General features: G+C 38.7%; 1 protein-coding gene across 1 annotated transcript in view; it reads right to left on the minus strand.

The window, feature by feature from the left end:
* Positions 1-272: 272 nt before the first annotated feature.
* Positions 273-15,941, minus strand: part of LOC100540288 (tetratricopeptide repeat protein 39A) — a 24,198-nt gene continuing 8,529 nt past the window's right edge. Inside the window, exons 4-13 of the mRNA XM_019618775.2 lie at positions 14,476-14,647; positions 13,771-13,838; positions 13,581-13,640; positions 12,660-12,821; positions 10,957-11,048; positions 9,838-9,958; positions 8,176-8,287; positions 6,292-6,406; positions 5,464-5,580; positions 273-2,143 (exon numbers count right to left, since the gene is read on the minus strand). Of these exons, the coding sequence (XP_019474320.2) occupies positions 2,023-2,143; positions 5,464-5,580; positions 6,292-6,406; positions 8,176-8,287; positions 9,838-9,958; positions 10,957-11,048; positions 12,660-12,821; positions 13,581-13,640; positions 13,771-13,838; positions 14,476-14,647 (1,140 nt within the window). The 3' untranslated portion in view covers positions 273-2,022. The remainder of the gene's footprint in view (positions 2,144-5,463; positions 5,581-6,291; positions 6,407-8,175; positions 8,288-9,837; positions 9,959-10,956; positions 11,049-12,659; positions 12,822-13,580; positions 13,641-13,770; positions 13,839-14,475; positions 14,648-15,941) is intronic.

Genomic DNA, 15,941 nt, shown 5'->3' on the forward strand with positions numbered 1-15,941 from the left:
TGTGGCAAAGAATCAGGGGAGCTGAGTGTGCATTGCACAGCGTGTCCTTCGTGCGACGCATTGAAGAGCATGGGCAAAACTCAGCTGTGGGTAAAATTTCCAAAGGGCGTTACAGTGGCCTTGAGAGATGAATCTAAGGTTGTAAGAACTGTTCACTTTCTGCACAGTACAAATGATGCTGATTTTCATGACATTGCTTGCTCAGAAGAAGCTGAGACTGCCAAAATATATCAGAAGGACACAACTGGAAGAAGAGGCGTTATATGCGTGAAATAGAACAAGAATCTTTTTTATTCTATACAAAGAATGACTGAGTTTTTACACTTAAATTTTGATGTGCAATATGTAAATAGCGTTAACTGTTCATACTGAGTTGTATCTGAATTGAGAAATTTACCTGAACTGAATTTATACGAGAAAATCACTTTAAAAAATGAATTTTTCATCTATAATTTTAACTGGAGAAGACTTTTATAAAGGATGTCTATTTTTAATACAATGCAAGTTCTCAGTGCTGAGGAACAGGTGGTTCTGTCTCCCTGCATATTAATTTGCATTATAAAACAATGACATTTCCTTAGGAGAGGTAAAAGCAGAGCTATAAACTGTCAATCTTCTCTTTTGCTAGGAACAATCACTTTAGCAAGAATATTCACCATGAGGTACTTCTATACGAATCTCCCTGACAAGCATCTCCATTGGAGAAAAAGGGCCATCAGAAAACCTCCCATCTCCACACATCAGAACGGGTTACTGGGAAGAATCTCTCTCAAAAGGGAGGTAGAAGTGTGTCCTCAATAAACACAGGTGTACAAGCACGGAGCTGGCTTGGAGAACATTAAGTACTGTGAAAATGTGTTACCTCTGACTGCAGCAGTTCTGCAGAAAAGCAGCAGTGATAGGGCAGACAGCATCAGAATGGAGCTATAGCCCTTTACTCTGTTCTCAGCACACCTCTTTCCTCACGATTCTCAAAGAACATCAAGAAAAAGCAAAAAGGAAAATTGCTCTCTTTTATGAAGGGCAGAGCACTGTGCCAGAAGAGCCTGCTCCAACTTGAGCTCCTTACCACAGGAAACATTGCCATGCATCTCTTCAAACATAGGCATCTCAAGCAGGCAAACCCATCAACAACCACTGTAAGGAGGATGTGACTGTCACAGTGACTGCACACTGCTCTGCAGCCAGTGGAATATTGCTGTTTCTTAAGTGACCTTCAAGGACTTGTGCTTTAAATACAATAAAAACTTTAAATTACATTTGTTCTGATGACAGAACTGTTTCATAAAGTCCACTCATTCTTTAACTTTTCAAAGCAGTGATGCAGCTTTATCTTGCCACCATCTTTTTCTCCACCCTCAACCCCCCATAAATCATTCAGCCACGACAAGCAGCAGACTTGACATGAAGACAAGACTGAAGAAAATCAAGGAACTTGCATGGCTTTTTTCCACCACTAAGTTTCTTATAGCAGCAAAAAAGTAACCACTAAAAGCTACAGAAAAGACATTCTATGCATAACTGAAAATGCCCAGAATTCGGAGCTCCTCCTTGCTGTGCTGCTTGTGCACTGTTCTCACACCATTTCAAGTAAGCAAATATTTGGAAAAAGCAATGCTTTGTTCTCAACTGCTAGCAATATGAATCCAGATGAGTGCTTAAAGCCAACTGATTAATTCTGTGAACCCCGAAAGGTGTAGGGTTTTTCCAGTTGTTGCACTTGGTGTTGTATCCTGCTTAGCAGATGTTGCAAACACAAGCAAGAAAAGGCACACGATTGAGAGGAGAGCTACACAAATGTAAGTGTTTGAAAAGTGACTGTTGGAAAAACAAATGTTTTATGCATTATGGTTGGTTTGAGAGTTTTTGCCCTGTTATTACATTAATGTTTTATGTATCATCTCTAAAATTTAGAATGACTTGATTTCTCACTGACTTGAAAGAGAAGGAAAAATAATTCTGAAGTGTCAGTAATTGTCTGCACCAAAGTCTGCCACAAACAGGACATCAAAGAAGGGAAAGTTACGACACCGCCGAGGCTCCGGAGTGCATTCCATTTTCTGGGGTGGATTTGGCTTGATGCAGGGCAGCTTGAATTCTGAAATGTGTTCTTGTTTCCATGGAGTAATTCTTGTAGTTTTGTCTAAAACAAAAGCAGATCAACTCTGATGAATATATATATTTTTAAACATTTTCAAGTTATCTTTACATTACTGCTCTAAGCAAAACAATTGTAGACAGCAGAACATCTTCCTTCATAAGCTCTTTTGTTGCTTACTGTAAAATACATGGCATGTGCTCCTAGCCAGACAATGCAGCTCTTTGTTCTTTATTTGTAGTTCTACTGTCTGGCAATTACCAGAAAATACAGCTTAATAAGAACTGGATTTGTTCTGCTCAATAAAAATATTTGAAAACATTAAATATACATAACATCTACTTAGTTTACATTCAGAAATTAGGTTTTTTTTAGTCGTCCCAAAGTACAACTGACAAATTTGAACAGATTTTTTTAAAAGTTGTTTGCAACTTACTTGCCAAATCACAATAAAATAAATAGATTAGAACTAACACGCAGGGAGAAAAAGCTATATCTTCCAAAGACACAGAGATGGGCTGATGCTCAGCCTTGAAGCAACTCTAGATGTTGTTCAGAAGACCTGAAGCCTAACTAGTAGAAGGTGGTACTTACACCTTCCCCTGTGCTGCCTACAAAGCACTCTTAAGGACAGATAGACTTTGGACTCATCTTGGTTCAGCAGTCATATTTTATGGAGGTAGAGGGGAAAAAAGGAAAAAGAAAAAAAGAAAAAAAGAAGAAGCTTTCCTGAGCCCTCCTCATCTGAGGGAAGTGCCCCATCACCACCTTACAACAGATGAGGACTGTGTGTGTAGGAAACAAAGCCAGGCACTTTGCTGCCCTAGAAGCTTGGAAAGTGGCTACACACGAGAGTTCGTATCTGCTTTCGAAGAGCAATTTGCCTGCCCAGAGGAAGACTGGCAGGACTTCCCCCCACAAACATCCAGCAGCCGATTCAGCAGTGCCTGCTGTCTCCTGTGAGTAAGTCACATCCTGAAGAGCCATAGACACATTAGAAGAATCTGTATTTTCATGGAAAAAAAACATAGAAAATGCAGATCCTACTTAGGAATTAGCATTTCAGCTCTTGCAGGATGGATACAGAATCCAAATACCAAGGAGGATCAGAAAATTAGCAGGGTAATTTTCTTTTAGCAGATATTTGTCATCTTTACAGAAACGTCACATCACATATTAAACAATCTGTATAATCTTAAAAACACTTCAGCTCAAAATTCATAATTCAAATGAAGCGTGGAGGCAAGCATCTGCCACTACAGCAGCCTCTCAGCAAATACAAGGCACTCCTTGCCCGTCCCATCCCCACTTATAATTTTATGTATGCAGCACTCAAGGGGCTGACTGAGAGAGGAAATGAACGGGTTGTGCTGTGTGCTGATCTGAAAGACTCGAGTTTCTACCAAAAATTAGCTAGATTTTGTCACGCAGATATTAAAGAATGCCTCTTGTATTTCTCATCAGCAGGCTGATATTGTTGCTTGTAGCTTGTGGTAATACAAATATAAATATTTCCATGCATGATCAAGCCAAAACTGCTTATCATCTCATTTCACTCTTTCTCCTAGAGTTGAAACATTTAAGTCAGCAGCAGTATGGTGATTTAGGTCAAGCAAATCAAGCGTCACACACAAGCAGAGCACTCACTTCCACTCCTGCCAACAGTGAACACGGTTTTGCAATTCTGAAACGCACCACAGACAACGCATTCTCCCTCTAGTGGCTGGAAAGACATTCAGCATTTTTAGCTGAGGGCTCATTAAACATTTGTGTATGTTCTGAATTGGGGATGTAACAGCTACAGGCAGTAACTGAGCGCCTGCATGGGGTCACTGTCCCAGAGGTGTTGGAGAACTGTGGGGATGTGGCACTGAGGGACCTGGCCAGTGGGCTTGCTGGGGTGAGCTGCGTTTGGACTCGGTGATCTTGGAGGTCTTTTCCAACCTCAATGACTCTGAGATTCTAAGACCTTCTTTTTTTCTTACTGTTACAGTTTCCGTGAGTTGGGTGCCACAAGCTGAGTATTAGCTTTTCACACACAAGTTTTTAAAAGCTGTGTTTCTGCTGAGCCCTTCTGTAAGCCAAACACCTCCCCTTGAGGAGACTGTGACCTGAGCCACACAAGCTGTCAGGTGAAAGGGAGAAAGGCTGAGTGGGAACTGACAGCAGTACTGGACAGAACGAGAAGTCCTGTAATGTTAATTTCTGGACCTCTTTTTAAGATTTGAATAATCTGTATTCAAATATGGCTTGAGGCGAGGTGCATTTTGAGGAACATGAAACTGACTAAAACAATTTCCATTGCGTTTTACAAACAGAATTTTAGCTGCCCTTACTGTTTTCCATGAGTCTACAGAGAACCAGGCTCACAGGCACAGGGGATTAAAGATTGCAGTATTGTAATTTCTGTGTTGACAGACTTTTGGCATCGCCTTCAGCAGGCTAATTTACCACTCTTAGTGGACTGACTTGGATAAGAGATCGACACGAAACATCCCTCAACTTCTTTGGAAGATGGGGCCAGAGATCAGCTTTGCAGCTACACACCTGCAGCAGAGGCTGGCGTGACTGTGCTTGGAAATGTGCAGACATCTGGACTCATTCAGCATCCAGGCAGAGAGAGGTGAACTGCCCTGCTGCAAGATGCCTGAAGGAGACCAGGGTTGTTTGGTTTGGAATGTCTTTTTTTTTTTCTTCCTCCTTTCTTTTTCTTTCTTTTCCCAAGATAGAAATTTTGGCTCAGCAAAGCATCGAAGACTGGGACAGAGGCAAAACTAGATTTGTTAGGTTTATAACCAAGAACGTACAAGATCAAGTCCAACAATTCCTGATAAACCTGCTTTGATAGAAAAATCAATCACAACAAATGTAGCAACAGCGGGTGTTTCAGCTGCCTCAGATGCAGATGAAAATGCAAAGATACTAAATGCACACTGAAACATTTTCTTAAATGTATTTCATCAAGGAAAAAGACCAGCACTGCTAGCATCAATCTGAATAATATTTTTTCAGTCCTAACGTAGAGCTGTGATTTCATTTAATACAACTTTTATGAATAAGTAAATACATTACAAAGAAAATTACACCTTGTTACACATGGTGTATTTCTTATGGAAGCCCCTGACATTCACATTAACATCCTTGAAATTATTTTTGCTCTTATCAGAATGGATGGGTAACTCACAGACTGAACTATCAGATACTGTCTCAGGTACTCTCTACTACCTGAGAAGGTCCCCACCAAACCTAGGGCACGTGTACTTCCACTGAATAAACAGAAGTTTCTATAGTATTAACATTTCTGCTTCCTACTCATCAGTAACACACCACACTGACCCACCAGAACAGGCTTTTAACTTGCTTACTTTGCTTTTTCTAGTAGTTTTATTGCTTCTTCTCTTCTGTCCTGGTCCAGATACAGCAATGCAAGCTCCAGCAAGGCATTTGGAATTAGATAATGGTCGTATTTTATCTTCTTCTCACTGCATAGGAAAAGAAATAGCCTCAAGATCTTGAAATGATTTATTGTTTCATTCATTTAACGGCTCCAAGCGAAAATAAATAGGAGATTATCTAGGATCAGGAGGAGCAATCAATCTTTATTACAACATTTGTTGTGTTCTCTGTCCAATGCTACCTTCTAGGTTATTGAACGGTGTACTTTACCATAACCATCATACAAAATAACATGTGTTATTTCCTGGGATTAAACATTATTAAACATTATTAAATACCAATATTAAACAATATTGGTATTTATTATAGGGGAAATTTTAAAAAAGGTGATAATATAAGCACTGTGTGAACTGAGAAAAAGAGATCCCATTCACAATGTACAGGAGTTCCAAATACAATCATGCTGCAAATCATCTCTGGAAACTGCTTGGTTCTTTAGGCATAACTTTTTTGTGATTGCTAAGAGGAAAGGGAGGAAAAAACAGTGGTGTCACAAAAATTGTATGCGTGTTTAGTTCCCAAAGAGGAGAAAGTATCAGTAAAAAGTGCAGAATTGAAATTCTTCCTCATTATATGGCTAACAACACCAGCAATTAAAACTGTGATCCCCTGGGTATTGAAACACGTGATAAACACTAAAGATTCTGTAATCCTCTCTGTATCAAGGTGGCACCTGCTCTTACTTGAAATGAACAGGTACTGAGAAATTCAAGAGCGTGCCAGGTATGACAACTTACTTTAAGTAGATGTAATTAAAATGGCCTTCTGCCTCTGAGATCTTGCCCAAATGCTTGAGGCATAAACCCTTTAACAGTTTTATCACACACTGGTCATCTGCTAGCAGTTCTGTAGCTGCAAGATGAAGTAAATGACATTTTAGAACACATTTTAGAACAGTACAGACTTACTTGTGTAAAAGTTTTCCTGTACGTAAGAAAGTATTATAAAATCTATTTATTGGAACACAGGACAGAAGAAACTAATTGACCCATTAAGTTCATTCAGGGTAGTTTCCTGCTATCACAAATTTGTATCATGAAATATCAGCTAGCAAGAAATTTGAGGAATACGTATCGCACTGCACCTTGTGCTGAATTTCATCCTGTTTCTATTACTGTGATCCTTTATCCAGTTCTTCCTCTGTCACCCCAGTTGACAAAATGCTGACACATTTTGCATGAAACTGTTGCACCCCTTAAGACTACGCCAACTTCAATGATTCTGTTCACATGGATGTATCTCCTCTACTTATAATACAACCTTCAAACTGTCCCCAGTTGCATTTAAAAAAAACATTTAGGGACTGATCCTAGACTCAACTGCGTACAACACCTAGAAATGCAGATCTGAATTTCCACTAACAGAATTATTTCCATATCTTATCCATGTAATACTGTCATGAGCACATTCGCAAGTTGAAGATTTTACAGTGGTAGATTCTTGAATTAGGAATCCAGAAATAAGAAAGAAAATATTTGAAAAGGCTGTAGTTTAGCCTCAAATGCCATCAGGAAAGCTCCAGGGAAGTATGATGCCTGGAAACAGCAAATTATTATTTGTAACAAGTACAGTTTACATTCTTGATATGTTTACAATATATTGCCCTTTTCAATTATACGTCCTCATGGCATTTTACAGATGTCAATCAGCCTCCACAAATCCCTGCAAAGTCAGCTTTATTCACTACTTACCAATTAGGAAAAAAGAAATTATTCACTTATCCGAAATAATGTTGCAAAATGTGTGATGAGGTGAGACAGACAAATTGCTTTTAATAAGATATCACTTTCATGAGAAATATTTTTCTGTCCTCAAATAATTAAGGAGACAGCTTTAGCCATTCTGTCAAGCAACACTTTCTGAAAGAGTACTTGTATAACAATGCACCAAGGTCCTAGAAAAGACTGCAATGCAGTGACTTAACCCATATTCCATTGTAAGGGTGGGCCAAATCCTTTTACAGGAAATACATAAGATCAAATAATTTATGTAAGGGGAAACTATGAGAAAAGCTGTGGCTGCAATTCCATAGGTTGGAATAGTTGGGAAATACTGGCAAGAAATAAATAGGTAACTGAGTGACAAAAGATGTGATAGCAGAGTCTGTTCCAGTTCAGTATTATCTCCTTTCTTACGTTCCTTTATTGTGCAAAGAAAGCCCATCCCTCATGTCCCAGCTTCTGACACACGAATAACATTCAGCCCTCCAAGGTCACGCTGTAAGCTGACAGCACTTTTGGAACCAAAGACAGACACTCATCTCTTTGTATTTATCCTTCAAAACTGAAATACTGAATCTAAGAACAATAAACCTTAATGATCTCAGTAATCAAGTCAGTTCACACACTGATTTTGATCTTGCAAAATAAACAGTCCTTCAATATGTCATAAACTATTCCTAATATACATCTGTGGATGGAACATAGCTTGCTAGTATTATCAGTTACTGCTATGACAAAAGAGGAAATTTACTCCTGTCTGCATTAACAGTTCATGGTTTCATAACCTGCCTTCCTCATACAATCAGATTAACTTTACTAACAAGTGTCTCTCCTTATTCACAGATAATATCTTTAGCTATTGCAGTGTAAAATACCTGTTTAAACCGTATCACTGATTACCTGAACTTCTTGCCAATGCTTCTTCTGCTTCAATTAAAGTCTCTAACATGCCTTCTGTTAAATTGGGACATTGTCCAATTACAGCATAGCCATTCCAAATATACATCATCTCCTAGGATCAGGGAGAGAAGACAGCATTGTTAATGACATCACTGGATAAATAGAGCTATCAATTACTTCTGTTATCTCTGTATTGTGAAAAAGTTACAGATTCCATAATCAAAATCTCAGTTTGTCATAACATACTGTCATTGCAAATGAAAAATTCTACTGGTTTTCAGAGCAGACCAGTCGTGGAAAACAACTAAAGAGCCATTGACTGTACTCAATGCCAAGGAATATTACAGAACTACTCAAACTATACTTCTCTAGGCTAAATAACTGAGGTTAAGACTTTCTCCTTTAGCAAGTCCTTTGACAACGTAAAGAAAAATTCTAGAAATGGGATTCTGCACCCTATTCCACACCCTCAGCAGACCTTTAACTGTTCAGCTGTGACATCTGCTGCCTCAGATATGCAACTGCAGCAGAAACAAAGACTGCTGTGTTTCCATAAGGACACCCAAGAAAAGCCTTTAGTACAGAACTGTTTTGCTAAAATCCCATTAGAACAGCCCAAACAAAACCCAGGTGCATACAGTTCTTCACAATCTCTGAAACCTGAAAGACAAACCAATGTCACCTATTTATTTCCTCTCATCTCAGTCTTATGACTTGGTGGAAAGTGGCCTCTAGTGAATACCCACACTGTGCTGTAACTTATCTTCAGGAGACTGCATTTCTTCAGGAAGCACTGTGTCACACACCCAGCTGGTGGGCTGAGAAATGATTACTCACTGGTGTCTCCAAGAGGCTCTCCCTGCTCAGGCATACTCTTAAAGTGTATTTACTAATTATTCATCTTTTTCCTCAAATAAAGCAGCACAGAGCACTGAAAATGGCAACTCCTGAGCACTTGGCAAATCTTTTCTGTTCTTTTTATGTTTTATGTTCTTTTATTTGGTATTTACAGAGAGATTTTATAACTACTGTATGAAAGGCAATGGGTGGAGCCTTATGCATCCTACCTGGCCAAGGGGAACTGGGCAACACTACAAAAAACACCAAAGAAACCACCACCATAAACAACTAACAATGCAGAGCAGCTCCCTGGAGCTGATACAGACACATATCCATGCTTCATCCCATCACTGAGGTGCTCTGGAGGCACCACAATGCAAACGCTCAGGGGCACATTAAATAGATGCTTACATGGAGTGCCCAGTTCCTGCATTGTTTTCTTCATTTTTTCCTCACTTAAAGTCTTCTTTTAATAGTGTCAGTAAATGACACGTGACAGAAGAAACCCAGGGCAAAGTTCCTCAAAAGGTAATTAAAAGAAAGCTGTTAGGAGCATGTTAGTCTATAGCTGGAATAATGAGTTACACATGCAACACATTTACGTGTCACAAACAACTGGCTCAGTTCCTTGTGGCTGCTGCCTGCCCCAGTTTTACAGCATTCCTTGCATTCATTTGGCTTTGTTTTGGGAACATTCCAGCCTCCTGCAGAGGTTTTACCTTAGAAACATGGAAAGATACTATTCCTATTACCCTGGTTTTCCTTCCATTAAAAAAAAAAAGTAGTAACAAGGAGTTGGGGGAGGAAAGGTTTCTAGCTTACCAAAGGTGGAACAGGTAAAGGAACGGGGTTTGAAGAAAGATACCGTCTAGCTTTCCGAATGGCAAACTTTTCTGTAGGCAGTGATTTCCCTGCGATTTTCAGTTTCAAGCTGGGAACAATTCTGGAAGTTTAAAAGAAAATGTATGGGATTTTTCCTTCAGGAACATCTAGGATAATGGCATTCAGATTTAAAAATAAATAAGTGAAGTTAAAGAACTTACAAAAGATGTTACATACTGAGCTATTGTTTTCTCTGGGGAAGCAGAGCAGTACGTATTCACAAAAGCTGTTTATGCAGGGCGTGCATATATATCTTTGGGCTTCCATTTTAATCAAGCAGCAGAAAGGACTCTTCCCCATCCAAAAAATTAGATGATGATGTGCCTAACTTATAAAGGGACCATTTCACAGAGTGAGAAAGAGGCAAGCTGGCTCTTGCTTTCCCAAACTGATTCCCTTTGCAATGGATCCCAATGAAAACCAATAAAAACTGCCTGTAATGATTATTTACGATATGGAACATCTGAGAAGAATCAATATATTGTGAGCACATTAAATAACACTATTTTTTAAACTTTACAGAAATAGACTCCAAAAACAAAGTTGTTGGTTTTGTTTGGCCCAGCAACAGTTAGGCTTTTTTGTGCTTAATCATTACAACTAGATTAGGATCCTGTATCAATAAGGAAAGTATCCACTTACATATGTAACTATTTTATATTTCCTTCAGACTCAAAATCTCAAAATCAAATTGTCTCCATTAACTGCTAGGCATCCATTTTGTAGCATAATCCATTGAAGACTTTCTGATCTTACATGCCACTTTGATTAAGGAAACAACTAAAAAGAACGTGAATGCTACATGCAAATACAGCAGCCACTGTATGGCTGATAAAACTAACATCTTGTCTCTAAAGCACTCCCAGACCAGCAGAAATCTGCTGTCTCCATTCAAGGTCTCCTTTAGTCTGAAGGTAAAGTTTCATTCTGCAATTTCTTACCAATTCCAATGTTCTTTGTGCAGATCTTCCAAACTGCATTATGAATAATTCTGCCTCTCTTCCCCAAGCACTGGGATTTGATAGAAAACTCTTGTAATTGGTAGTTAGCAAATTTTACCTAAATAATTCAACTTCGTTGTCTCCAAAAGGACTGCAGTCATCTGGTCCAAACATGCTGAGATAAGCAGCTTTCATGTAAATATAGGTAGCCTGCAAATGCAATCAAGGATATCTGTACAGGAAAATGAATCTACAGCATCACCACTATTGATGCAAAGAACAAAACAGCAACAAAGAAGAAGAAGGTGCTGCTTTTGCTCACAAAGAGAAGTAATCTTAAAAATTTTAAGCAGGAGGTAAGTATTTTAGAAAGTAATTTTTTTTTTCCTGCTAATTATGCACGTCTTTGTTTTCTTCAGATCAGCTTATGTTTGCATTCCATGAACAAGTGTACAATTGAATATAATGCTCGTGTTAATTTTTTATTACTCTCAAAAATACACACTTAAGAAAATGTCATGCTTAGAGGAAAGAACCTCTGTAAAACATGTAGTCTGTGTGTCCAGTCACAACTTTGTATTGTATCTCAAGTATTAAGTTCTAGAAAAAGCACAGTAGTTCTTAAGTTATTCCATTGTTTTAGATTATGAAATATACTGATTTCGCAGAGATTTCTGAGCAACTGAAGAAAGCAAAGCAGCACACAGGATGTTACAGTATATGGAATGGCACAGAATAATTGTTGTGAGCTTTGAGTATTGCTTTAAGGAGATTAAATTAACCATAAGTTTCAGGAGTTTTCAGGAAATCTTAAACTTGGACTATTTATTTACATCAGGATCTAAGAGTCCACTTACATGACCATCATTCACTTAGTTCATGTATTTAATATTTTGCTCCTATTAACAGGAAGCACTTTCTCTGCTGCCCTAAGGTCCCTGCAAGATACTACCAAAATCTACACACAGTTTAAAAGGACACACATTAATATTAGTTATACAGTGTTTCAGGATATCTGAGCTTCTGGTCAAGTGTTGCTCCTCTACTAAGGAACAATCCTGTGGGAGCTACTCAGACCAATGCATCTGGCTCAGAGCACTGCTGGAATTCCCAGGGGCACAAGGAGTCCTTGCTACAGATTTTACCCAGCTGGGAACACTGTGTGAACTGCCCTCATCTGGCTGTTCAGCTCACATGTGGCTGTATTTGGTCAATACATACAACGTATGTAATAGGAAAAAACAAACCACAGCATGATCAGACTGAAGAGAAACAAACCAGTGAACTCCAGTTAACCTCAGCACCCACCTACCAGATTTAAAACTCTTCTGACAGATTTCCCCCCAAGGTTCAGGTGAAGGGTGAGGAAAAGCTATTAGGGTTTTGGACCTGAGAACTCCTTTTCATGTGCACACGGCACAGCACATCTTCTGACTACATTTATTATCAGAGAAGCACCATCATGGTGAGCCTCACTTATCACCAACAGAACTTATATCCATAATGCAATGAGAGAAATGGCAGCTTGCCACTAACTGCTGTGTGCTGATAAAACGACCAGTCAATACACAGCAGAACATCTTTAGCAGGTTGTTCATCTACAAATGGGGCCCAAAAGATTTTTGTTTGCCCACAGTCTATACTGGTTTGAATGTTCACACTTCACATTGCTTTATAAGCCACAACAGATCAGAATCTGTTTTACAGTTTTCAGCCAGCTGAAAGCTACAAAAAGCCAGCTCTATTTGATTAAGAGTCAATGGATACTAGAGGGCCTTATGTGTGCCACTCAATACTTTGTCCTCGTTCTGCTTAACTTACCTTTGACCAGGTGTTTTCTTTGCTTAGCAGATCTGCATAAAAGAAGGCCATCTTCCACTGGCGCTTGTAGGTGAAGCACCACATGAGCTCCCAGTAACACATGTGATGAAACTGCTTCCAGTATTGCTGAGCCTCACAGCACTCTTCATACCTATTAACTGCCTGAACAGAGAGATTTCCAGATACTGCCTTAATCACATGTAAATGTAATAGAACCTGGCTTGCCATGATCTGCCTTCATAGGTGCTCCTGCAACTTTCTAATTAAAAACAACCCAGCATTACCGAAGATCTTATCTGGTGGCCTCATATAAGAGATCCTCGACTCCACAGTTACCCTGGGGTTAGCAAATTTATCCCTGCCACAGAGCTTCCCATTCTTGGATTATATAGTCAGTCCTACGTACACTTAAAATGAATGTTAGTACCTAGGGAAACTGGGAAAGTGAAATCAGAGGACAGATGTGCAGCTAACATTTACTGTCATAGCTCAAAAGCCTTCAAAGGGGCTATAGCACTGCAATCAGCTGATTCCAGTCTTGGAATATTTTGGACATGCATTCTCCACGCATTAACTTTTCCAGGCTTTGTATGACTGAGTCTCCATTCAGGCAGAAGGCAAAATATTATCATGAGATGTTATTAAAGGTATGACTTGCTTCAGGATATGAAAGACAATGAGGAAACTGTGTCATTGATATTTGCAGATGAGGTTATCACCACAAATCAAGGGTACTGACAACAGCTGGTCCAACAAGCTAGTCAAAATAGTTTTCAAAATTCCGACTTGTAATTCATGAACTATAAATTCATACAGGCCAAAGCTACAGGAAACATAAAAACAAAAAGGAAACACTGTTCCTGGAGGAGTTTTTCTGAAGCTTTTGAGGCTTATTTTTTCAAGAGCAAATGGATTACTTACCGCATCAATATTACCCTTCAGTGTTTCTATCCTGCCTGCAAAAAACAGGAATATGGCTCCCTGTAATAAATAACAATAAAAATAAAAGTGTTCTTTAACAGTTTTCAAGCTGACTATACAGTCTATATCTTAGCTATTTGGCAGGGAAACATCAAGCAATCACACCAATCTGAATTATGATTCAGTTTACCTTTGGATAGCGAGCCAAGTAAGGTTTAAGTAGCCTTTCTGCCTCCTCAACATTTCCTTTTCCTGTCCCTAGAGTGCATAAAAATGCAAGTGATAAAAAATAATAAGTAGAAAAAAAACCAACAAGACAAAACAGGAAAGCAAGGTACTGATAGCCATCTTTATCTGGCCAATACAGAAGTTCCTCTATCTCATAAATCAGGTGTAAATACAGGTCAGTGTTTCACTAAGTCAAAAAGCAAGAAGATCCAAACAGCACCGTGCTTAATGAATTGAAAGTGTGTAGACCAATACATTTTGAAAAAATTCTAATAGTAGCTAATTGGGAAGTGTGCTCTCTCATTTAGAAGCTACCATCTCCCAAAAAAGACAAAGATGATATATAAGCATGATCAAAGTATTTAGGAAAGTAATCTCAGTTATAGTTATGATTGCGATCTCCCAAATTTCAAACTTCCACAGAAGACAGATTTAGCTTTCATGACTTTGTTATCCCCCATTTTCTCCCATCTTATGCATTAAACAAACCTCTATCTTGAAGATTCTCTCTTCAGGTACAATCACTATTGTAAAGCCACCCACAAACAATGTTCATAATCAGATTAAATGTGCATTTCACCAACATACAGGCGATGAAATCATCTTTTTCCCCCCCCATGTCCCACAAGAACTCATCAAATCCAAGAGATATTATAAGCAATCTTACCTAACACAAAGGTCATGAAAGTATGATAGCAAAGCAACAGCATGGTACACAGCACCGACCTAAAGCTGTATGAGGATGCTCCTTCTTGAAGCTGCAGCAGACCACGCTCCTGTGCAGACAGAGGTAAAGAAGACAAAGGATTGGAAGAGAACCAAAGGCACCTTTTGCTAGTTTGTTAGCTTCCACAGTGTCATCTGTAGATTGCTCACTCACCAGATTCCCAAAATACACTGATGCAAATTGTTTACATAGCAATCAGAGACACAAACACATATGAAATTATATAACAGCTTTTCAAGGATTTAATACTTAATCTCTGGGAAAGACATCAAGGAAAAAAAAAATGTGCAACTAGGAGGGCAAAGGATAACAGTGCTGAAGGACATCAGTAAGCACATTAACAAATGAAGCAGGGCTGCTGGACCACTATCATGGATGGAAAAACGTAATGTAAAGAAGAATGTTTCAGTTCTCTTTGGGAAGAACTAAGGCCATCAATTGTAAAGCTGTATTCATATTCCAAGTGAGCACAAAGATTTCAAGCTCCAAAGGCAGCAGCATTTAGCAGCACATTCTAGGACTGGTTCCATGATATCAAGAGCAATATTATAAACGTGCAAACACTAACCACGAGATTTGCTTTCTAGTAAATGTGCATAGTGTGATGGTCACTTTGCAGCAGGGAAGATGCTGCTTAGAAAGGTGCACTATGGCTGCAGCGGAAAATTACTGGAATGTGCTGTATGCCACTACAAAGACATCCAATTCAAACACTGTAAATAGGGATGTCTTTTGGAGCCCCTGATGAAGCTATCACAGAGAACACTCACAGCACAATCTCAGCACTGATTTTCATCTTTTATGTGTCCTTACCAATGGAAAGGTGTTACATTGCCCCACTTTTAACCTTATGGAACAAATCCTGAAGCCTGCAATCATATTCTAATTTCCACCATACAAATGCTTTCACTTAACTAGTGTGGCTAATTTTTTTTTCTCCTAAATGTAAACAGTTATATTAAGTTTTAATAAATGTTAACTTATTCCATTAATGACTATTATGGGAAAAGGTACCACTGTCACAAACTTCTGCGGGTGAGTCAGTATCACATCCAGCATGGATACAAATAACGAGAATATTGACTTGAACGTCACTTCAGAAGAAATTAGAAGATGTGAAAAACATTACTGAAAATCAATGGCTTTCTGGAAAGCAAGCACTCAGCAAATGAAGTCAACTTCATTTTCTGCTAAAAGCAGAAGTTTGATTGATACAAAACCCCTGCAAAATACGATACGCTCAACTTCTTCCAACTGCTCAGATGAAAACCACAAATATTTGGATTTAAAAAAAAAAAGTAGCACTGCAGAACTACAAGGTGGAAGACAAAGCACTCTGCAGAATGAATTTTGTCAGGAAAAAAGAAAATAATTTTAAAGTAGATTTCCAAAGCAGTTTTTTTTTT

The sequence above is a fragment of the Meleagris gallopavo genome, chromosome 10 (assembly GCF_000146605.3).
Source record: "Meleagris gallopavo isolate NT-WF06-2002-E0010 breed Aviagen turkey brand Nicholas breeding stock chromosome 10, Turkey_5.1, whole genome shotgun sequence".
NCBI lineage: Eukaryota > Metazoa > Chordata > Aves > Galliformes > Phasianidae > Meleagris > Meleagris gallopavo.